This window comes from Danio rerio, chromosome 14 (genome assembly GCF_052040795.2).
Source record: "Danio rerio strain M-AB ecotype USA chromosome 14, GRCz13ab, whole genome shotgun sequence".
Classification (NCBI taxonomy): Eukaryota; Metazoa; Chordata; class Actinopteri; order Cypriniformes; family Danionidae; genus Danio; species Danio rerio.
Genome location: NC_141034.1, coordinates 40,781,858 through 40,807,500, shown reverse-complemented (window position 1 = coordinate 40,807,500; position 25,643 = coordinate 40,781,858). Strand labels below are relative to the sequence as shown.

At 35.7% G+C, this 25,643-nt stretch overlaps 1 protein-coding gene and 1 long non-coding RNA gene across 4 annotated transcripts in view; both read right to left on the bottom strand.

The window, feature by feature from the left end:
- si:dkey-237h12.3 overlaps positions 1 to 25,643 on the bottom strand; it is a 312,347-nt gene that overhangs the window by 217,505 nt on the left and 69,199 nt on the right. For all 3 annotated transcript variants that reach the window (XM_087281840.1, XM_087281841.1, XM_087281842.1), the window contains one exon: positions 674 to 1,065. In XM_087281840.1, the coding sequence (XP_087137966.1) occupies positions 674 to 1,065 (392 nt within the window). The remainder of the gene's footprint in view (positions 1 to 673; positions 1,066 to 25,643) is intronic.
- On the bottom strand, positions 11,893 to 14,699 carry LOC147840863 (uncharacterized). The gene is made up of 2 exons (XR_015507788.1): positions 14,570 to 14,699; positions 11,893 to 13,249 (listed from the first exon to the last, which is right to left on the bottom strand). It is a non-coding gene; the product is annotated as an uncharacterized LOC147840863 (long non-coding RNA).

The window sequence follows — 25,643 nt, the reverse complement described above, 5'->3', positions numbered from 1 at the left end:
ATTAATTAATAATAAATAAATAATAAAATAAAAAAAATTAATTAAATTAATAAATTATTTAAATTTATAAAAATAATGAGACAAAATAAATAAATAAAATATTAAAGTAACATTAAATTAAATAAATGTTAACACACACACATTGTATTATATAAATTACTATGTTCACATTATATTATATATTTGTATTATTATTTATAACATTTTATAATATGAATATTATATAACTGGCAAGGAATTATTTCTACTTTTCATTAAAATAACGTTAACTTTAATTTATTTGACCTAAAATTTACTTGAAAATGCGTTTTCAAGGACATGGGATTTATTTTCTGGATAAGATTGAATTAAATCAGAAGCTTTAGCTCCTGTTTGGGTTAAAGCTCAAGGTGAAGTCAGGTCACATTACTAATTTAATGATGTACTACAGTATTGCCACACTGTGCACTGTACTGTGCATTAGGACTTAATTTAGAAAAAAATCCTCACAACTTTGTGCATACTGAAACATATGCCACTAAATTGCTAAATACATAAGTTTTTTTTTCTTCGTTGAGTATTATATCTAGAAAACAAAGTGTATACTTCTTGCTTTTTTGTTTTGTTTTTTCAGCATTTTCAAACATCTGCTTATCTTTCCATTTGCATATGGTGAATGTTTAAGGGCTCTTACCTGGAGCTCTGTATTCCTCCGCATCCCTTGGTACCATGTCTGGCATGCGATGCCCATAAAGCCCCTGGGTGGACGGGTGTTGATCAAAGGCCTTCAGCGTCTCACTGGAGCTGTAGGACTTCTGGGTGAGCACAGAGGATGAGCCGGTCTGACGGCGGCTGCCGGGACCCTCCCTAAAACCCTCCCCTTCGTCTCGGTCTCCTTCCCTCTCCCAGTCTCTCCCTCGTTCTCTTTTGCCCCGAGAGAGAGAGCAGTACGGCCGACGCTCCTTCACCTCCATGCTGCGTTCATGCTGTGATCCTCCACTCCTGCGCTTCTCTCCTGCTTCTGTCTGTTCTCGTTTGCTCTTTTCCAGTTGTCGTTCTGTGTCTTTCCCCTCTCTTACGCTCCCCCTGCTCAGAGAGACAAAGAGACACTGGCTTAGTGAGAGAATGAAACAGGTAAAGAGAAAATAAAAAGGAGAAGGACAAGTAGGCTATTGAAAAAGGCTCGGGTGAGATGTCGCTCTTAGTTAGTTCATCAAGCACATTGTTCGTTGAATAATTAGTCACGACAAAGAAAGAGAGTGTGCAGAGGCCGATGACTAGTAGTTTTCTGGTAATAGTGTTAATTCATATCACTAATCTGTCAAGCACTTTAAATAAATTGTTTCTTTAACACATGATCTTGCAATTTGTTTTATTTTTTATGGATTATTATGTCAATTTAATCAACATACTGCATATGTGTTTGAAACATGAGCAAACTGGAGTAAAATATAAATGCACTTTAAGGGGGAATTAATATAAAAAATTCCAATATAATAAAATAAAAATATTTATTTTAAAATAATACAATATTGGATTTATATGTAATAACAGTTATTTTTAACAGAAAACAAAGCGATGATTAAAATGAATATCAAATTACAGTTATACAATATAAAAAAATATATAAAAACTTTTTTTTTAATTTAGTAACTTAAAATTACTTAACAGAACTAATAAAATCTATAAATATATGGCTAAAATGAAAATAAAAACAGAAAATACACTTGTATAAATAATTAAAACAAATAAATAAAAACATAAATAAATGAATACAACAATAAATAAATAAATGAAACAAATGAATAAATAAAACAAATACATAAATGCGTAAATAAAATAATTAAAACAAACAAGTAAGTAAATAAATGCATAAATAAAAATAAATAAATAAAATGAAAATAAATAAACAAATACATAAATAAATTAATTAATTAATTAAAACTAACAAATGAATAAGTAAATAAAAATAAATAAAAACAAATAAATAAAACAAAAATTAATAAATAAATAAAAATAAATAAAAATAAATGCATAAATAAATAAATAAATAAATTAACAAATCAAACATATAAATATATAGATCAATCAATCAATCCATCAATAAAACCTAATTCAGACTCTTAATAAAAACTACTTGTTACCCAAAGAAACTAAAATCTCATTTTATGTTTGTTAGTTTTTTTATCCAAAATAAAAGTAGACCCCACTGAAACACTTCAATGTATTCTTTTATGTTCCAAGTCAAGATTAGAGAATCACGACTAAATGAGTTTTCATGTTTACCCCTTTAATACAACCACTTTAAAACACAAAAACACAATTCAACTCAGTTCTCCAATGAAAGAAAACTCTATGTTTTCCAGCAAAGACAAAGTCAAACGAAACCCTAAAAATGCTCGCTTTCATTGAACTGGCTTTGTCATGACAGATCCACACACACACACACACACACACACACACACACACACACACACACACACACACAGGCACACTTGTAAGCCTTTAGTAGGTTTCCTGGGAGGTTGGTGCCAAACCCTGTTCGACAAAGCTCTGGAGAATTGGTTTTGTTTCTCTGGTGTGCGAGTTAAAGGATATTCCAATGCTTCTTCTCTAGTGTCGTCTATCTTATCTAGCAAACAGTCTTCATGCTGAACACATTTGCCTAGACCACACTGTCAGTTTAAAGCAATATAAAGAGGACAAGAGAAACAATGAGGATAATAAAACACTGTAAGAAGAAACAGAGGCGACTAGGTCAGCATTACTGCATACTGTATAGCCACACTAATGGGATACGAATGCGATCAAATGAATGGTGCCCCGGTATCAAAACACTCCAGTCAGAAAGAGAGAGTGAGGTAAAGTTTATCGGACAGTATTTCAGCGAGATCAATTAAACGTACTTCTCTTTACAGCGCTGGTCATTTCATTCTCTTGTGCGAGTGCAATGTTGTGCAAAGGCGCAGTGGGCCGACTAACACACCAGCAGAAACCCTCAATCCTTCATTGCATTGGACAGCACCCACTGAGTTATCCTCGGGAAACACGGCCCCTGTATTCGGATCAATTTAGATTAGCCAGGGGCAGGGGAGGCTCAGACATACTGGTCTAGTCCTAAATGTCCTTAAAACTGGACCCTGAGTCTATAAGATTATCATCCGTTGAATTTCCAAGAAGAAGAAAAAAGAATGATGGTTGATTATGAAGCAGTCAGATGTACTGACATAAGGAATAAAAAAATATTTCATTCATCAAGAGCTTAGTTAACCATTCAAACAAGAGATGGTATTTTGCTGATACGCTCGTGGATGTTAAAAATTCTTCATGGAACCAAAGGTTAAATAAATAATGACTTTTTTCTTTTAATCTTTTACCTTTATTGTTTTTTTGTTTGTTTTTTTACTTTGGACTGAGAATAAAGTAAATAACTATCAGTATATATGAAAAATTCTTCCCTCGTCAAAAGCTTGATTAAACATTTTAACCAAGTTTTAGCAAATATAGACTGGAAAACACCCATTTAGAAAAGTTTAGAGAGAATGAAAGCCTGGAATACAATTTTTCATTATAAAAGTATTGAATTTTTTTTCTTCTTTTTCAAATCTCTTGGTTACAAAATTAAGCGAATAACGCTTAACAAAACACTGTTTATCTCTTTTGTCTGATAAATTCTATAGGATTGTCATATGTTGAATTTCCAAGCAAAAAAAGACTGGAAAACAGGGAAAGATGAGACACTTATTCCACAAGACGAGACATGGGATAAGTTCAAGAGAATGAGACGAAACAAGATTTTGACACAATTTTTAAGAAATCTTCAATGCTGAAACACATAAACGGAAAATAACCTTTTATTCAAATGGAAAAAAACACAAAATGCAAAACTATGTAGGTGCTTTTTCATCAACTTTTAATGAATGCTTTTTTGCTTTTATTTGAATTAATTCTATGCTGTAAAGGACATGCAAACACTGCCAAATAGTTTGCTAATATATAAATGGAAAATAGTGTTTATATATTTAAATATTTAAATAATAATTTATGAACAAAAAATACATTTTTATTTGATTGAAAAAATTCACAAAATGCAAAACAATTTATGTGCTTTTTTAAATCAGCTTGTAATGAATGTTATTTTACATTTACAACACTTGACTATAAACTCTACTGACTGGCTTCTCCCATGTACATTTTGTCATGAGAAACCAAACTCATTCATTCATTCATTTTCTTTTCAGCTTAGTCCCTTTATTAATCAGGGGTCGCCACAGTGGAATTTATCCAGCACCAATTTATCCAGCATATGTTTTATGCAGTGGATGCCCTCACAGCTGCAACCCAACACTGGGAAACACAGATACACACTTGCATTTGCATACATACACCACAGCCAATTTAGGAGGAGTTTACAAGAGTTTTCCGGAAGAAATAACAAAACAACAACAAAATCTCTGTTCTTTCTCTTTAACATAATTTTTAAAGCTCTTGACTCAGAATTTAAGTGTATAAAATGTAACAAAATACTGTTAAAAATGTAAGATTAATACCTAACACCCTAATACCTAACACCCTATTAATACCTAACACCCTATTTTGTGTCAAAAACCTACAAACTTAAAAATAAAAAAATTCTTCATTCATCAAAAGCTTGCTTAAACCTTTTAACCGAGAAATGTCGGTGGTTTGAGTTTTAGCAAATAGAGTCTAGAAATCCGCCATTTAGAAAAGTTTATAAGGGAGAGAATCGGGGATATAAATCACGGTGGAGCTCTGGCGGTTGTATCATGCTCAGGTGGGCATTGACCCATGGGGCCATTGAAAAGCAAAGACTCAGCAGTGAACAGAGGGGCCAGTGGGAACTATATTGTAGCAAGAAGCGACCAGGCAAAAAGATGTCACTTGACTATACCTCACTTATGATGATATAATGGCAATGGCTTCACTAAATCAGGCGCTCGACCATCTGGGGTGACTAAAGAAAGGTGAGAATGAAACAGGATAGTGACCCAGGACACTGCGGTCGACAGATGCAAAATGACCTGCCAAATGAAAAGCAAATCTTACATTTCGCTTTTAAATTAACTGGACAGTTCATCAAAAAATGTAAATTAAAGAACAAATTAAGCCTAACGCACTTCTAGATTTGGCTTGATTAAAATGAACTCTGGTGTGATTGCTCTGTTAGTGCTGTTCATTTGAATAAATGTGAATATTGCCATCCAAATCCTGGTGTGCTCCAAACAAGCGGACCGAGACCCATCTTGTCCAAACAAACTTTATTTAGGGTCCAAATTAACCCCACTGCACTTAATTCCACTGCAGTGTTCAAGACTATATAACAGAGTGTGCACCTGGCTCTTTATTCACTCCTTCATTTATTAATTTTCCTTCGGCTTAGTTCCTTATTTATTAGGGGTCGCCACAATGGAATGAACCGCCAACTATTTCAGCATATGTTTTACACAGCGGATGCCCTTCCAGCCACAACCCAGTACTGGGAAACACCCATACATTCTCACATTTACACTCAACACTATGGCCAATTTTGTTTACCCAATTCACCTATAGTGCATGTCTTTGAACTGTGGGGGGAAACGGGAGCACCAATAGGAAACCCATGCAAACATGGGGATAACATGCAAAATCCACTCAGAAATGCCAACAGGCTCTGCTGAGACTCGAACCAGTGACCTGCTTACTGTGAGGCGACAGTGCTAACCATTAAACCACTGTGCCACCCTACTGGCTCTTTACTTTTCAATAAATTGCCATTGTACTATTAGCTTAACCTATACAACATGTAGGCTCCTGGTAAAACAGCATGATTATACTTCAAATTAAAATACTTCTCACATAATTTTTGTGATCATTTATTTCCATGACGTTCATCCCATTCCATCTGTCACTTATTATTAATAGGAGAGTTAATTACTGGTCTAAGGTCAGAGGAAGGAACAGCTCACCGCTGAGCAAAATCATTATCAACACTGATTTGAAAAACACATTTTAATCTTTGGCTTAACATCCTGTTTACAGTGCATGCCCAAAATATTAAGCATGAAGTAGTCTAAATAACCGTAGACTCGCTCCTGAAAATCCATTTGTTGCTGCTTTTTCGAACTTTCCGCTGTCATTGGAGTGCTATGAATGATCCGTCTAGGTTTATCCTGTTCTGGAAAGCTGTATGTGATGTTTGTGTACACCTAATGGATTCACAATAACTGAGAGCGCCGCCAGATAAGGCACCATGACTTTGAACCAATGCAGTCACCCATGGTTAAATAAATTGGTGGCAACCTTCATGACCCATCTTTCTTACCTGAAGCGCATTGGGTATTCTGCGGATGGCGTGAGAGTGTGGGTCTGATGGCTGAAAGTGCACATCTACAGCAAGTCTCTTTGTTCGGTAATTACATTTCATTGGGACTAGCTGCGGATATCGGATTCCACCTCTGACCCCAAACTCCATAAATAATGATCATCATAGCAATGTCAGCCGACAAGACCAGTTCTATCATCCAGATGTTGCATGCCAGCTTTTCTATCTTCATCTCATTTCGTTATCTCCAGATTCAACTTGGGCTAAGGCTGGGTCATTTTTCAGATATTATGGATACATTTGAATGCATTATTGTGGCTCATTTGCAATGATTTTCACAAAGATAGCATTTTTGCATTGACAAAAAAAAAACAAGATGCGGGTATAGTGGAATAGGAAAAAAGCAAGGTTATGGCACAGGTTGAACTATTTTCTTACTCTTAAATTTTAGAGAGCCATTTCATGCATGAGATGCTGAAAAAAGACATAACAACCATCAAGGGAAAAGCAGTGCAAAAGCCACTAAAGCAGCACTACTGTTTGTTTGATACAGCATGATGACGTTAGACTGAAAGCTGCTGTATATTTACTTTATTTTTAAGCTTATTGTTAATAATTGCCTACCCCTGCTGTCATATTTTTAGCCATTATGAGTTTGAAATGCCTTTAGTTTTTGACTTGAGTTCTTAAGCTGGAAGTGGCTAAGGAAAATGTTGTATTTTTCATATAATAAGTTATTTCTGGGGTGGCATGGTGGCTCAGTGGTAAGCACTGTCACCTCACAGCAAAATGGTTGCTGGTTCGAATTCCGGCTTGACCAGCTGGCATTTCTGTGTGGAGTTTGCATGTTCTCCTCGTGTTCACGTTGGCTTTTCCCCACAGTCAAAATATATACGCTATACTGTAGGTGAATAGGGTAAACAAAATTGGCTTTGGTGTTTATGAATGCAAGAGTGTGTGGATGTTTCCCAAAACTGGGTTACGGCTGGAAGCACATCAGCAGTGTAAAAACATATGTCGGAATGGTTGGTGCTTCCTTCCGCTGTGGCGACCCCTGATAAATTCGATTTAATTCATGTTTATTTCTATAGCGCTTTTACAATGTAGATTGTGTCAAAGCAGCACATAGAACATAGAAGTTCTAGTAAATTAAAACTGTCAGTTCAGCTTTCAGAGTTTAGTTTAGTTAAGTTTAGTTTAAATTTCATTGCTGAAAGTCCAGGGAGTGTTAAAAAAAAAACACATATAGACACACAACACCAAGCAAGCAACACACAGCATCATGCTTTCTCTCACATAAACACACACACACACGCGCACACACTTATTCTGAAATGTATTCCCGTGCCGCAAGAACTCTGGTCGGGTCCCGTAGCTCTTGCGGTATAGCTGCGGGATTGCAGACCTCTATCCAGAAGTATCACTGTAACAGCCGAGAGGAGCGGAAAAGTCATGCCAGCAGGTCAAATAGGCCACAGTGAGAGAGAGAGAGAGAGAGAGAAATGGAGTTTACTTTCATTCTTTCAATCGCAGTGAAATAGGAGCTTCTGCTGTAAGTGTCAATGAAAAAACTGATTAAGGTCTCTTTGTCAATGAAAGACAATGAAAGACTTTCCAGCAAGCACACACGCAGTAAAGCCTTGTAAATACTCGCGCTCGCCTCCCTCGCCATAGTAAGCTACGGCGACATAGCGCATATGAGATAAATGACATCAGTACATAATAACCGGTTATGATTATTAGTGAACTGATACCGAGTGGTCCGTGTCTGCATCGCAGTGCATCTAAGAAACAATTAATTTTGACACCCCTAAAATCCATTGATGCACAGCTCCACAAGTCCCAAACCAAGCAAGCCACTGGCGAGAAACAAACTTCACCAATTGACCAAAGTGAAAAAAAAAAACCTCAGTTGAGCACAAGCACTTCTTCTCAAGCCAAACTTTCTGTGTGGTGCTGCAGTCTAGGCGCTGTAGACTGGAGAACACTGGACATCCATCGTGGACAACTGCAGGTGTGAGTAGGTCACCGGCGGGTGATCATACTGGCCCCCGCGATCAAAGCTAAGACTTTTCTGTCACTGTGGTCTTTCATAAATAAGGGACTAAGCTAAAGGAAAATGACATGACATTATTTCTGAACAAAGAGGATATGTTCAAAACTTTATATGTCATTAGGGATGGGCAATGTTGAACAATTTGGCATCGTACAATGTCTAATGTGAAACATCGCGATGGACGATGGCATTGTCGTCGTAAGCAGTGGTGAAAAAATGTTTTATCAATAATTAATTATTCCATAATGAATGAATTATTTGTAGCCTACCATTTCAACTACCTGACTCGCATAGTCTTTGTTTTACCCATAACCAATTCATAAAAAAAATAAAAAATAAATTACACACAAATTACCACCTGTCAATCACTTTTTCCACGAGACTCTGGCATAAATAGGCTTGAGTGATCTGTGTCGTTATGATGACGTCGACAAACTTGGTTGGTAAAAAAGGTGCCCAACCAACAGTATCTGAGGTTTTCGCTAAAATTACTGAGCATAAGCGTGAAAGCAAAAAAATGAAGTAGTGTACTGACACTGTGACATGTTACCTGATAGATTCAAAAGACCGAAGAGTCGTTAGATAGAGACAAGATTAATTAAATATTGCATTTAACAACTGCAGACGCGATCTAGCAGTACATCTTTGATCAACTGCCGACGTGCACTGCTCTCTGGGTTTTTTTGCTCAAAGCGCTCGCTGACTGCTAGAGCTGTGTGTGTGTGTGTGTGTGTGTGTGTGTGTGTGTGTGTGTGTGTCTTTTCAGAAATCTTTTCAGAAATGCTAGATGAAACGCCTGTGTAAACATGGATCGTTTTCATTCTAAAATGCCATTTTAAAACTAAGACATGTTAGTGTAAACATGCCTGAGTGTGTATTTATTGTAAGCGGTTTGCTGCTGCGATGGGGGCGAGGTGGAGGATCATGATGCCAGCTCAGAGTTGTGATGTCTATCGGCCATCAGCGATGGACTATGGCAGGGCTATTCAATTGGCGGCCCACGGGCCAAACCCGGCCCTCGAGGCAGTTTGTTCTGGCACTCCAAATAGTGTGACCAAGACTTTAAAAATAAATTGAGCTCAGTCGAAAAACGGCCGCAATAGTAATGAAGTGAAGTGCTTCTGTTCAATACAGCGCGAGCTGCAGAGGCGCAGGCAGCCAAAAATATTTGGATATATTTTGTAAAAAATGCATTTTGTACAATGCACTGTAATCTTTAAAAGGGATGCAAAGATTAGCTCATTTCACTATTAACTGTGCTTTAATTCGTCACAGTTAATAAATCGTAAAGGCTTCTCAGAGCCGCATTTCTGTTGCACGGAAAAGTTATGACAAGTTGCCACCTGTGCGCTAGTTTAAAGTTCTAAGTATGTACACCGAGGCTATTACGCAAGCGCACTGGATTAACTATAGCAGCGGCCGTTCCCATATCACGTCTTTCCCGCTTGTAAGTTTTATATTTCTAATGTAAGAATGACAATATGCGTGCACAAGCAGAGCAACGCGCTTGCGTCTTTCAGGGCGCACGCACGCTGTAGAAAACATCTCACGGTGAGAGTTGTGCGTGCCTTTCAGTGCAATGTAAACAAAAATATATGTTAGACAAATTATTATTAAAATGATTATTTATGTATAAACGCAGATGGCAACGACAGTTAACCTAAATAGGTACTTACCTAATATGAAGATTGAATTTACATTAGATGTGATAACCGTGAAACCAGGATTATTATTCAGACTATATAATCGTACAACCAAATTGTTGCATACATAACATATGAATGTGTCTGAATGTAGAAAAAGCCTACTTCAGCAATGCACAACTTTTGTTGTGCTCTGAAATACAACTGATTGAACTGAACTGAAAATTGAAAAACTGATCACTTCACTTTGCAAAGAACTTTCTTCTTTGTTTTGACTAGATGGTTAAAAAAAATAATAATAATAAAAAAAAATATATATATATATATATATATATATATATATATATATATATATATATATATATATATATATTTTTATACTGTGTATATACATATATATATTGCCTGATTTTATCTCCCAGCCCTTTTTTCTACACCCAAACTAGTATCTTATTTGTGTTTCATCATCTGATAGCACAGCATTTTGCGGCAGGCTGTTTCAAACTTATTATTCTATATTTCTGTTGCATCATATTTACCAGCAAAAGCAATTTAAGCTCATCCTTGAAAATCACTTTTATGGGAAAACTTTTAAAAGAACTAATCTACAGAATGTGCATTCATTCGATTTACCTTGAAACATTTCTCGTTATCGTTCCTTTGTCACACATCAACATCCAGATTCTAAACACCAGAAAAGACCATACACTAATCTAGTTCCTGTTCAAACAAATGTAACCTAAAGTTAATTAATGATTTATGTCAGAAAGCTGGGAAATGATTATAACATATAAAAATAATAGTATGTCTTAACTAATATTAAAAGCAAACTTTTAGAAAAATAGGTTAGACATCACTACAGCACTGTCACTCTTCTGCTTGTTTAGTCTATTTCTGTATGGAAACATATTGCTGGAAATAGATAAAATAAAGGCTTTTTAAAGAAACCACAGACTTTAACAGTATCCAGTTACTTCTCTGGAGTATATAAATTTGCTTCAAAGCTGTTCATCCAGTGAGACACGGGATGGTAGCTTGGTGAGAGAAGGCCATAGGGGAGATGGTCTGGCTGTAAAAACTCCAGCTCCTAGTGCCAGCAGATAGGATAACTAACAAGCTTTTCAACCGGAACATTGCACACAATCATTCTTAGTAAAAGTAACTTTGAGTGAACTTCTGAGAGGCTGATATGTGTATCTTCAAAAGCTTTCAGCAATGCACTATACAGTAGGAATGAACATTTCTTGAAAATCATCACACATGGCAGAAATCAACATTTACCCTTTTTGTGTGCTCACTGACCATCGTCTTGTCCCAGCAAAAAAAAAAGTGCAGAAAAATGCATTTATTTATTTTTGTTTTAAGAAACTATCTGAAACTAGAGCTTTTAACAGTTAACTTGAGCAAATTAACTCTGTATCATAAATTTTATCTTTCCACTTCAGAATACACACTGTAAATTCTAACATGTTCAGTTTACTTAAAAAAAGTTTGGAAACCGATTGCCTTATTTTTGCAATATAAACTTACAAGGAAATCTTAAGTTAAGTTTAATTATTGCCTTGAAGTAAGAAAACTAAAACTTATAAAGTAAACTAACTGTTAAAAATTAAGTAAGTTTAATAGAAAATTCTAGTTAACATACTTGTCATTATTTAGTAATCTTACTTAGGGTTTTATAGTAAGATTACTTTAATAACTCTATTTAACTAATACTGTTCTACCATGTTCAGTTAACATCTTGAATGCTAGTAGTCTCAACATTGTTTTAATCCACCATTTTAAGTAATGTCAACTAAAGAAACTACGTGCAATCGGTTTCCACATTTTCTTCAATTAAACTGAACATAAAATATGTAGTTCAACCTACAAGTAATGACATTATACAGGTCTTAAATGTAAACATTTTATTTGACAAAATTAGCAGAATTTCACAATACACTTGTAATATTTTAGTATCACAATACACTTGTACACAATACAGTTTTGTAAAAACCTGTTGTAAAGTGCTGTAATATACTGTAAACAGCAATACAGACAAAAAATATAATAAACATGTTCAACCCTAAAACACAAGTTTTCGAAAAGGTTTGAAAATCTATCAAAAAAACTTTAAATACTTGACACTTGGAAAAAAGATACTTGAATTAGTGTAATTAAACATGCCATTGCACCAGCACCTTAAACATGGCAGCATATAGACACTCACAGAGGAACAGATATTAAGCTTTAAAGCTAATTTGTTAGACTGTGTAGTTTAGATTTTCCTACAGAAAATATCACATTAGTGTGGTCAAAAGTATTGAGTTTGGTATCAATCAATACTGAAATATTAAAAATATCCATTTTCCACCAGCATTTGAGTGCTACTGAGCTCGTTCTTAAACACCATTGATTGGCCACTGTGTTCACATGCTCAACAGAAATGACTGTGATTGGCTGTGACTGTCATAGGTTTACCATTTTTCACTGAGTCCAAACAAAGTTACACAGACACTGAAGTGTTTCAAAGCCATGTCGATAGCTGATTTGTTTAGAAGCTAACATATAAGCTATCTGGTGATGAATCGACTGATCGACAGTGCTTTGAAGTTATCCAGTGTCTTTGTATCTTTGCACCTGGTGAACAGTGGTGAAGTGTGGTAAAAATAATGACCTTCAAAGCCAATCAGTCATATCTACTGAGCATGTGAACACAATGGCCAATCAGTTCTTGCAATGTTAGTGGGAAATGGATGGACTTTTTTTTTATTTATTTCAGTACCGATTGGTACCAAACTCAATACTTTTGACAACCCTATAAATCACAATACACTTTTTTGGTAAAAAAAAAAAAAAAGTGTTTTAAACACCAAAATGCTGCAGTCCTAAATGTAACACTGCAAACAGCAACATGTTAAAAAGCAACACTTTGTAATTAAACATGCCATTATACCTGAACCTTTAAACATAAAGCACAGCAGTATATAGGCACTCGCCGAATAAAACACATTACGCTTCCCTCCCAGCAAAAGCAACACACGTTGAACAAATTCAAATGCATTGCTCAAAGTCTTTGGGTAGTCCGAATTCAGTGTGTAAATCAAAGCAAAAAAAGAGACATACTGCATGTGGCAAAGTCCATAACCACTTTTCCTTCCAGTATAAAGGCCCACATTGCATCCATAATGAGGTTCTTTAGACATCTTCACACACGACAGTCAGCAGGCCAACATCTTCTGCACTGAAGTCCGACTCTACAATTACATCCTATGAATAGAGAAAGAAAAATAAGTAAAGTTTGAAATTCTAAATGGCACTAATAAAGCCTGTAGTGGCCAGGAGACCAAAAGCAGAGGTGAAAAAAATACAATTCCTTGTGCTTAATTTAGTAACACTTTAGTAGGAACCAATTACCCTATTAACTAGTTGCTTATTAGCATGACTATTTGTGTTTATAGTACATTTTACATTCAAATCCTTCTTATAAGAAGGCCTTGCTATGGTGCTCCTTCTTCAATGTAGACCAACACGATGGATTTGCCTGTACTGCTTCTACTAGGCTTGTCATGATAGTGGAATTTATTACCAATCCATATAGTAATTTTAAAAACATCCATTTCCTGCTAACATTTGAGCATTGTTGAGTGTCATTTCTGTTAAGCATGACACAGAATGGCAAAACAGTGCTGTTTAAAAATGTGCTCAAAAGTGCTTAAAATGTTAGCAGGAAATTTGCTGCTTAAAATTGCAGCAGAGATTGGTACTAAATTCCAGTATCTTGAACATGATACTATTCTAAAGGAACAATACATTTTTTTAATTAAAGAAACACTGTAATGTAATAAAACAAACTGCAGTAAAAGTACTTTTAAAACATTTTCAAGAAATTAAATGCAAATGTGTGAGAGACCAATTGGTGCTACATAATCAATATAAATATTTTGTAGGGAAAACTTAATAAATTGGGAACCGATTCATGAATGCATTTGGTTTTGCTAGATTAAAGCAGTGAGTCAAGTTTGCATTATTTAGCACACTTTTTAAAAATGTATTCATAACTATTTTTTAATAAGAAAATTGATGTTTTAGTATGGCTTTTAGAACAAGGGTGCAGCCATCTACAATCCCACAGCAGGTGACTTCACAGGGTTGGTTATAATACGAAGCATCTTTGACTTTGTGGCTTTTAACACTATCTTTTTACATCTTAATCCAGCAGGTTCTTTCAACTGAAATTATATTTCTCTCAACATATTACATAGGTATTACACTTATTAAGATTTTTTTTTCAAGCTAATCTTCCTCCTTTTCAAAACAAGTGTGTTTAAAAATTAAAGAAATGCATTCATTACTTCACTGGCCTATGAAGCTAACTGACCCTGTGACGGCACAAGCTGCTGTATTTGCAACATAGCAATGCTCTTGCTCCAAAGGCCATAATAAAACATCCCTCCTACTTTCAAATACTTACATTAAATGCATTTGTTTTATTTTAATAAAATTGAAAATTTTTATTAATAAGTGAAGTAAACTGGAATGACTGCTTCATTTCCAGTCTAAGAAAGCAGAAACAATAATACTACTTACAAAACACATCCTGAAAATTTCTTTAGACTCATCCCTCTAAAGGACTGAAAGACCCCGGAGAACTGCTGCCAGATGACCTTGAAAAAGTAAAGACAGGTAGACATGCATTATAGCCCAATGAAAACATCAAATGCAATTTATTGCAATCAAATGCAAATTATGATTCAAAGATGATGTCACAAAAATACCTTAGAATTAACATGTTGAAAATTTCTTCTAGTTTTCTTCTGCAATTTTCTCCTGTTTTTTTTTTTATTTCAATCAAACGAGCAGTGTGTGTCCAATGCAGCGTAGAACTTGGATCTCACATTTCTTCCTGATATTCGATTGAATTCTGCAAAGATCCAATCAAAACATTATTAGTCATTAATAACATTCAAAAACACAAATTCACAAAATCACACAAAGTTTTGAAAAGAAAACAAACCTTCTGCAGCACTTGCATCAGCTGGTGTTTCCTCTATGACTTCCTTCTGGATGTCACTGTTGTGCACAAAAACGTAAAGTGTTATTGACATGGCTAAGCGAAATTCTAAAACAAAAAACAGAAATCAGAAACACATGCAATGATACAATGCAATGCCATTTAGCAACAGATGTTACACTTTAACATGACATAGTTAAATGTTCTTGAATAATAAAAGCTGCCAAATACTCCCGGCGCCTGTCATCAAAAGCATGAGCTATACTTGTCACCAAACAGTAATAAACACAACCCCCGATTAAATATAATCATGGCATTGTTGCTGGTGTGCCTTACTTTTATGCGCATTAAAAGTGGAATAAATATTTGTCTCAATTGATGTCTTTAAAAGGACACTGAACTTTCTGACTAGGGTTGCACGGTTTACCGGTACTATGGTAGTATCGTGATACTATGGCTCCAAGATACTGGCGGTGCCACTGTAGTTTGTAAACGGTAGTATTGTCATTAACAGTCTGCCTACAATACATAATGCTGCATGTGAAAAAGTCACTAAAATACTTACACGATTCAGCAACAATAGATCATTGTATTTTAATAGTCTATGGAGCCTTCTAAGGTTGTAAAACTGTAGAATTTGCGCCTTTTATAGTAGCCTATTGCATATTTTGTGATGGTTCATTTTGAATCGGAATTCATTTATTTCTGTTCCTGTCAATATGATATAATAGCTACAACAACCGTGACAATCTATTAAAAAGAATGACTCATAAAGTGAAATTTTGAATTACTTTGGATTCTTATCCGATAATAAGTGTGAAAAAAGTATGATAGATGAAAAACCCAAAATAGCAACAGGAAACAATTTTTGACCACTTCATATAGCCTAGGTTTGTTGGAAAAATGCTCTTTTCTTTATGTATCTTTATTTTAATGTATTTTTTTTTTGCTGGAATGAATACATTTTAGGTGAAGAGATGTGCAAATACTTTTTTCAACAATAAGGGAATTATTTAAATTCAAGTAGGCCTATAATAACATATACAATATATTATTTCTGACATTTTTCTTTATTTCATGGATTTAAGTTATGAATTACAGTATTGCAATACTACTTGGTATCACCATACTTCAGCTGGTATAGTATTGTAACATAAATTAATGGTATCACAACACAACAACCCTATTTCTAACTAGTCCTCAGATGATTATTCAAATGGACAAAATATTCGGACTATTCTTGATCATGCAGTTCTTTGCTGAGAATTTTGTTAAATGTACTTTTAATGCATTAAACGATTTAAAATTACCCTGACACTCAGTATGGAGACAAGGTAACGTTAATAGAACAATTCATGAATATGTTCTATGGCTTGTGCGGTATTGTTCAAAAAGTTTTCTTTGATGTGTAAGTGCAAAACTTACATTTCCACTGCATATCAGCTCACAAACTGGTAGTCTGAAATAAAAAATAAATAAAGGGTATAATGATATTACAAACCAAATATGCCACTCACAATACTCTAATGGTGTGCTACAATTTAAACAACCTTGTAATTGTTCAAATTTATTTGCCCTAAATTGTTAAAAATTAGTGAAACCTTTAAAAATGCAAACTAACAGGTTTGGCAAAGCCTGTTTCTTTACAGAAAGTTTGCTTATAACAAAGGCTTGTTGATGCCTTTGTGTGATATTGAGCAAACAAAGGGATGTTTCTGTGCTTGGTTGTACGAGTTATACCACTTCATCATTAACGTTATCCATCACACATATTCAGTCGCGTCTGGTCAGATTTATTTGTCATTACAGCAATACAAAAAACTCAATAACGTAACGGCAACACTGGAATAAACCTTCAAAACGGCATAAAGAAAAGACAAATAGCATATAAAACAAATAAATGAGTTAATGAAATATCTCTCGCATTTTCATAAGTTTAACTTTAAGTTTCATAGGGATTGTTAGCATAAGCACACTTTAGCATCATGTGTAAATATGTATCTGCCTCATACAGTGACACGAATCGTAATCGCATCGAAATCCTAAATTACCTACGACACTCACGGGTCCATTTTGAGCTGAAACTGCTTTATAATGTTCTAAAAGCCTCGGCGGGTTAAAACTGCTGCTGCCCCGGCGATCATGGAGAAAAAAACGACTGGTCTGGTCATGAGCCGCTCGCTGACGCCGGACCGAATCACAGCTGATCTCCTCACCTGCTTCCTGCAGGTGATCTCAAAAAAGTAAATCTTTAAAAAAAAACACGCATATTTTCGTCACAACAAGCGCCACTAAAGTTCAGCGATAACTAACGTTACTGTATTTGTAATGCGGATAAATAGGTTTCGTTTTCTTTTTTAAAAATGTAGACCTACAGCTATGTGTTAACTTTACATCTATTTGAACGGATCATTGCGCGCGCTCTTGCTCTCTCAGTGCATCATTTAAAATGGCGCGGCCCGCTCTTTTAGAGCATAACGCCCACTTTACAAATTACTACTAACTTTACAAATTATTAATAGTTATTAAAAAGGACTAAGCAGCTAAAAATAGCTTATCTAGTAAAGTAGACAGTATTGCAAATAACGTGCAGTGGTCAAAACGATTAGTCACAACATCATGGGCTATTAATTAGTTCACAAAACAGCAAACAATTTCACAAAGTGCAGGAAATAAACAGATTACTGATACTATACAAATAAAATCAAAGTAGTAATTAAAACGAAAAGTTTACCTTGATTTACAGCAGTACATCTTCTCAATATGAAATCCTGTCCTTCAATGGCGGTGCTGGGTGGCGGTTGGTTGTGACTCGGGATGGGGGATGGAAAATCACCACCCAGTACGCATGCGTAACAGCATGGCTTAGCCCTTATAAGCAATTTTACTCAAATTACATTAGTTATGGGAACTTTATACCTTACTATGTCAGCAACACTAATGCATTTCTAGTAAACTCAACAATTAGCTTAAAATTAAGTAAACACACTAGAATTTTGATAGTAAGGAATACTATTCGCATTTACAGTGCATGAAAGCATTTGAAGTAGCAATCAGATGTATGTACAGCTTACTAAAGCTCAAAGTAGCAGGAATGCAATTACATAGCAAAATAAAAAGACAGATAATGTCATGAGCTTAGTTTTTTATTAATAAATAAATATGTATATTGCAGGAAAAAATGCAGTAATATTTTTACATTTGAAAGTAAAATGTCTGTAGTTGGTAGAAAGTGACTGTCTTAGTAGATTAGTCACTGATTTACTCATTTAGTTGATTCTTTCAGACAGCAGTGGTCCGTTCTTCGTACGTGGATTACTCAGTTAGCTGGATTTGGATATTGACGATTTGACACGATCCAGGATCGTTTCGTTCTTCAAAGCTGATCCGAGAGTGGTTGTCATATAGCAACAGTTCTGCTAGGTCAAACTTGATCGGGAGCAGGTTCAATTCATATAAACAGGATTAGATCGGCTCAGTTCAAGCAAAGATAATACAGAAAGTATGTTCCGAATTCTGATATTTTCTTACAGTAGTAGTTATATACACTTGGGAAAATGGTATATATACTATATATATATATATATATATATATATATATATATATATATATATATATATATATATATATATATATATATATATAAGGTTATAGTCATTAATAACATAAATTAAGTTATACATATTAATAAAACTTATGCAATCTGCACCCTCGAAATGAAAGTACAAAGATTGCCACCTGATGGTGCAAAGAGAAAACTTATTGATATGAACTTTTTAGATCGCTTTAGTACAAATTGTGTATAATAGAAATGCACAATATGTGACTTTTTTAAAGCAATAATACATTTATGCAGTCATAAACATGTTTTGATAGTTAATATGCCGGTGATTTGATGCTTCACAAAAGTTGCAGACGCCTTTACCAATATAAAGAAAATATTTTCTAAATGTGGAACTAAATACATTGATTTGCATTGAAATACATGATGAATACTCTTGACACATGAAATTGTAAAGCCTGCAGCTCACAACAAATGTGGAAGGTTATTGCGTGTCATATTTAACAAGCCGTTTACTGCTAATTTGATGTAATTTTGCTCACATGGATAATTGAATATTAATCAGATGATGTCATTACGCTGCTGTGCCGCCAGCCAATCGTTGCATTGCTGATCATGATTTCGAGGATCGATAGATCTGTCCTTCACAACACACGCAGCGATCTCAGATCAGTTTATCCAGACATTCTAATCTGATTCGCGAACTCGTTTGAAGAACCAAATTAGCGAGAGATCAGTTATCAAGATTAAAAGATCCAGGATCTGCCAAATAATCTTGGATCATTTAAGCGAGGTACAAAGAATGGACCCCAGGTCAGACTAAGAGCCGGTACACACAAAGCTGATGCCAAATACCAATCACAGATGAAACTCAACTGTGTTCTCGCCCTGCAATGGCTCATGTCTCATTCTGTCTGGACCAAAAAAGCTGCCCGTGAACACACCAAAGCACAGCAGCAAACTGATTCAAGAGTGCATGCTCTGGGCAATAGGATGTGTCTTTCTGCAACACTGGGGGCAGAAATTGTTCTGCAAAACTTACAACACGCTTCAGCAAAGTGTACATAAAGCAGCATTTAGTACCATTAACAAAGTAATCGTCGCTCACCACAGAGGGATTCACTCCTGCAAATTTGTCTAATAATCCATATACAGTATATATTTGAAAAATATAGCATAATTACAGCCATCTTCTTTGCATTCTTTCTTAACTTGAATTGTTTACTTGCTATGTTACTTCAATATATCACACTAGCTCTCTGATTCATTGCTAAATAACCAGTCAGAGCATCATCAATGATTGTATATGGTAAATCGTGCCAACAAGCTACGATATTTACCCGATGAGAAGCAACTTGTGGAACACACCAAACCAAAAAGTCAGACTGACACTGATCAATGAAGCCCAGCAGCAGACGTGGTTCGTTTGGACTGCTTGATTTGTCCTGGTAATACTATGCAAAATCTTTCGGTGATAAAATGAGAATGTTGCTAAGGGATCTACAAGTGCCCAGCAGGCATTGGACGACAACATGATGTCAGATTGATGTTGTACCCCAACCTCGGGGAACGTTGCATTATGTTTTGAAATGAAAATCAGGTTGCCGTCAGAAACCAGCGTCAGGCCAACGTCAATGTCCAACGTCCAACCTAAAATCAACCAAATATCAATGTCTAATGATATTACAGCTTGACGTTGTGTGAACGTTACCACTATGGCGTCTGTCAGATATTGAATATTGGTTGCCATATCTGAAGAATAAACATTGGTATTTGACGTCAATATGACATTGGTTAAAGATGTTGGCTCAATGTTGAATTTTTGTCACTTTTCAACACAACCTTAAAATCAACCAAATATCAACCCCATTTGACGTTATTGGACTTTAAAATAACGTTATCCTTAGACGCTGACTAGACATTGAATTGGTGTCATGTTTTCAGATGAAATATATTAAAATATATAAATATTTTTTTATATTATAATATACATATTACAATATACAATATACATAACATATAGCTAAAATCAGACTGATTTTTGCTGAACTTTCAGTGCTAATTTTATTCAGGTTACTTGTCCAGGTAAGGATGGTAAAATCATTCCATTTGTCCTTTCCAAAAATCACCAGTTCCAGGCAAGTTGACAAGTGTTAATGTCACACACTGAAAGGAACATGAAATAAAACGATAATTTGATCACAAACAAAGAGACCTTAATCTGCAGTAAATTCAACTCTTTTAGCCCACTGTTATTACTAAAGTGTATGTTTCTATTATATACAAATACTTTGCATTATATCCTATAGAAATAGAGTTTGTTTATTACAGACAGTAAAAATGTGAACGTGAAACCAATTAAGTGACTTTGCAGGAAAGAAATGGAGTGGAAAAATCTAAAGCACTCAATATATACATTTATAGTCTCACCAAACTATCTAATATCTTCTGTAGCACTCACACTAACTAAATTTCCAAACAAAGTCTTGTAAGTCCACATAGAAACCTGAGACTGGAACAAACATACAGAGTTGAATCTGCATTTTCCAGATTTATGAATTTACCAGATCCAACTTTAGAACGGGTCCAGTCATACATCACTCTAAATGAGTTGCCTCTTGGGAGAGGGCTGCTGCAAATAAAATGCATGCAATAAAATAAGCTCATACAGTAAGTCGCTTCTTCCCTCTCCAGTTTCTAAAAAACGCTTTGGTAGTCACTAATGGCACGGTTTCACCATACAGACAGTGAGTAATCCTACTCATTATTTAATACGGTGTATGAAATAAATTCTCTGTGCTAGTCTGTAAGATCTCTCTCTGTGACAGAGCACCCAGATGGCTCGGTGCTGTTGTTAACATCAATGACGGCTGCATTGTTTATTTATGCCTATGATTATATACAACTGCACAATCATAAATTTTATAACTCCCTGCATTAAAATTAAGATTAAGAATTCATTTAAGGCCCTCAGTAAAGGTGAATAAGTCGATTTCGCGCATTTCATTAGGATGCATGACACCTTAATTGAATCAAAATCATTTTTATGTCTGCATCAGCACAGTGTCCTCCTCCTTTTCCATCACTCTCCGCCAGGAAGCCTATCTTTAATCCTCCCGTCCGGTTCTTTGGAAACGCCCTTACAACCAGCCACTAAAGTTCGCTCCAGGATACTAAGTGCACATAGCCTGAAGGAATACAGAAGCCCTCCTCTCCTCTATTGCCGCCGATGCTGTCCCCCCCCACCCGGCCCGTTCTGAGCTTTAGTGTGGCCGCCACCACCGACAATAGCTTGCTTTGACAGCTTTGCATAATTCATGCGCTGCACTGCTCTGAGCCCAGCCCAGCCACTCGCTCGCTGTGAGACAACGGGAAGAAAAAATACAGACGGGAAACAAGGGCACGCTTCCATTAGCCAGTGCCTGTTCCCACACTACACTGCTGCACCCTGGGATAGTGCCACTATTGTCTGGGGGTCGTCGTTTTCGCCACCCCCACATCGCAGTGGAGATGCGACGCAACACACACAGATGTGCACATGCCTGGAGGAAGACACATCCACTTGTGTTCCTCTTTTTCAGTATTCATGACCTCGAGGCTGTGCTTTTCTTGGACTCATTTGGAGCAAGAGGTTTGCCTGTGAGATTTAATTTAAGGCATTAATGCTTGTCAGATATTCTGTCTTAAAACCCTCTAATAGGATGTGCAACTCCCTGAGAGATGACTAAATGGATCAAAGTGATCTTTAGGACCGAAAAGACATGTCATATTTTGCCCTAAACTGCACAATAATGCCCAAAAATTAGGTAATGGCGTCTTCTATAAAAGTGTTTTAATTGCTGCGTTTTGTGCGCAATTAAGTGTCCAAAGGAGTTCCAGAGTGGAAATGTGTTTCGGCATGGGCCTTAAAATGATCAAATAGACTTTTGCAATTCTCCACGTGTCAGCTTTTTGAAGAGGTGGTGAGGTTATATGGGTCAAGATAGCACACTCACTATCAGAATACAGAGATCACAGGTCTTATTAAAAAAACATTAGTCTGAAATGTCTCACACGGTACTGCCATGGGCTTTTTTTTTTATACGCCCTCAGTTCTAAGATAACCCCTCATGCTTCTGCAGCATGATTCATAGGAGTTTCATAGGAGGATAAAAGTATTACTTGTGCATGCTTAGGAATACATGCATACATTCAGTTTTGTATTCTGTTATTATAAATTCTGAAAATGTATATACATTTCTGGAGAGTGCCAAATACGTCTTATACGTTTCTTTGCAGTTTTTGTTTTTTTCGAATCCACCAGAGGCCGCTGGGTACGTTTTTTGAGATCTCATTTGTGCCTGCTGTTTTTGCCTATATCAACCAGAGGCCGCTGTTGACTGACTGACGGATCGACAGACCCACCCTCCCCCTTCCCTAAACCCAACCAATAGTGTTTTCAAAAGTAGCAATTGACGTTGTTTTAAAGATGAATTGCAGCCATATGTACTTCTGGCTACATAATTCGTGACTTCCAGATATGTATATGGGGCTACGTTTTTAGAATGAAACCTATTTTGGGTATGAAACCCTGTTAAAAATGCAAATGATTTACAAACTTTATAAAACAAATGTAATTTAGTTCCTTCACTGTAAAAAAAGGATGTGTTGTTTCAACGCAAATTAACAGTTTAAGAATTTTGAACAAGTCTTTCAAAAGTTCACATTTAGCTGATGACTGATTAAAAAGCCTGTGTGGCATGCTGTACCGGGAGACAGCCCTGAGCTCATGAGATCCTCGAGCCCAGGGCTCCCTCCCATTTGCAAGGCAAGACCGGAGTTTGACCTCAGGTAGATCTCGAGAACTCCCTCTATTTGTCTGTCTTACTATCTATCCATTTGTGTGTGTGTGTGTGTGTGTGTGTGTGTGTGTGTGTGTGTGTGTGTGTGTGTGTGTGTGTGTGCTTGCATTCAATCTTTCCTTTCATCAATAATTTCACACATACCGTATACAAATACATTGGAAAGATCTTGGCTGCATTCAATATAAGTGTTACTTGTTGATTGCCAGCATTATAGCCAACAATGCTCTCTTTGTGGTAAAGGTGATGAAGGTTTTTTAAAACACAGTGCAGGATTCTGTAACTCTAAACGCACACACTTTACATAATACGCTATGTTGTGCTTATATAAACATGACCTACCTTGTTTTCATTCACTTTATAAGTTAAATGAAAGGCAAGCAAATAAGGAGGGAACTGACGGGGGAAGGCTGAGGTGAAAACATTCAGCCGTATTGAGCAAACGTGGTGACAGCTGAGGAAAGCAAATGAACAAACCAATTTGCCTTGACTTGATATCAAGATGAAGACTGAAAGGAAAATAACTTTGATTTCAACATGGCAGATTTTCTTGATTACATTTTAGGAACATTTTCATCTGTAATCACCTGAAATGATTTTCACCTCAAATTATAAAGTGACATTGGATTTTCCTCCTACTTGTTTAACAAGTAGTGAGCAGTAAACAAATCTCACTATACTATAATGATATTTACTAAACCAAATGACTGTACTTTATTCCAAAGTTAATTTTTACAAAGCATCCATTGAATCCATTGCACCGATAAATAGTAATTTGCCTAACCAATAACTTGTTTTATTTAAAAGCTGAAAACTAATATATAAGTCAATGAAATCAATTTTTACATCAAATTTCTGAACCAAATTAAAAAAAAAATGTAAAAAGATGGAAATCACTACCATTATCTTTAATTGTATAATGAGCATTCTTCCTAAATTCTTATTATGATTTCAAACGCTTCCCATTCCTCAAATCTCAGATTTCTGTTATTGGGAAATGAATCAGTCTTTTGTCATTTCTTTACCATTTTGTATTTATTTTTATTATTATAGTTATTTGTTTATGTATTTGTTCATTTATTTGCCATGTTGAATGTTATAGCACAATAGCCCCTTTCACACAAAGGGGCCGGTAATTTTCTGGAAAGGTCTGTCCATGTGAACAGGCCCTTTTTGAAAATACTGGTAAGTTAATTTCTGGAAAGAGAAGTTGTAACATAACCAGTAATTTACCCGTGAATGCTACTCTGTGTGAACGCAAAAAGAAAATTGCCGGAAAGAGCTTGTTCACGCTTTGAACGCGCTGACGTGAGACATCTACTCCAGCCAATCAGAACATATAGATGCATTCACATTTGCACTGTTTATGAAAATAAAAGCCTTTGAATGTTTTTCCAGACACATTCAGCAGCTAGATGTTAGTCAGATAACGTTTCTATGATCCTTCTTAATGTCAACTGTGTAAAGAATTATCGATGAAATGCTTATGATAAACTGCTGTTTGTTACCTTCAAGTTTCTTGATGCGTGTGTACGTGAAGTGCTAGTCCACACACATATTATGTACATCTTGAAATGCAAAAGTGTTCCTTCCTAAGTTTTCATCAAAGAAACATCCACAGAATTTGTAGTCAAATGTGTAAACATTTAGCTGGGCTTTGCGCTTCTGCCTTTTGATGTCTCTGGGACAAAGCAGCTGCATGAATGCTAAAGCTTAAATAAAAGTGAAACCATCGACAAAAGCCCCACCCGTTATATGTTTATAAATACAAGTGCAGCCATTTAAAGGTCATTTCTGGTTATTGATGTCAGAATTTACAAGTATTTTGGAATGGTTGTGTGAATGGTCTTCTGAAAATTTCTGTAACGCTTTTGCCTGTGTGAACTTTGCTTTTTTGAATTTACCGATAAAGTTGTACCGGTAATTTTCCAGATATTTACTGGTATCGCTGTGTGAAAGGGGCTAATGCCTTACAATAAGGTCCATTTAAGTGGTCTATCCAAAAAAAATGAGGTAGGGTGGAAGGGAGGATAGAAAATAATGTTCACTTGATTTGATTTTGTAAAATTGCAGATGAGAAAATAATAAATGTATTGCAAAAACAAAATGTAAATATACTTGGTGAACAGATGGACCGATTTCTCTTTTCTACCATGCATCCTTTCTAGGGCTGCACAATAAATTGTTTCGGCATCGATATCACAATGTGCGCATTCGCAATAGTCACATCACAAAGACATGCAATG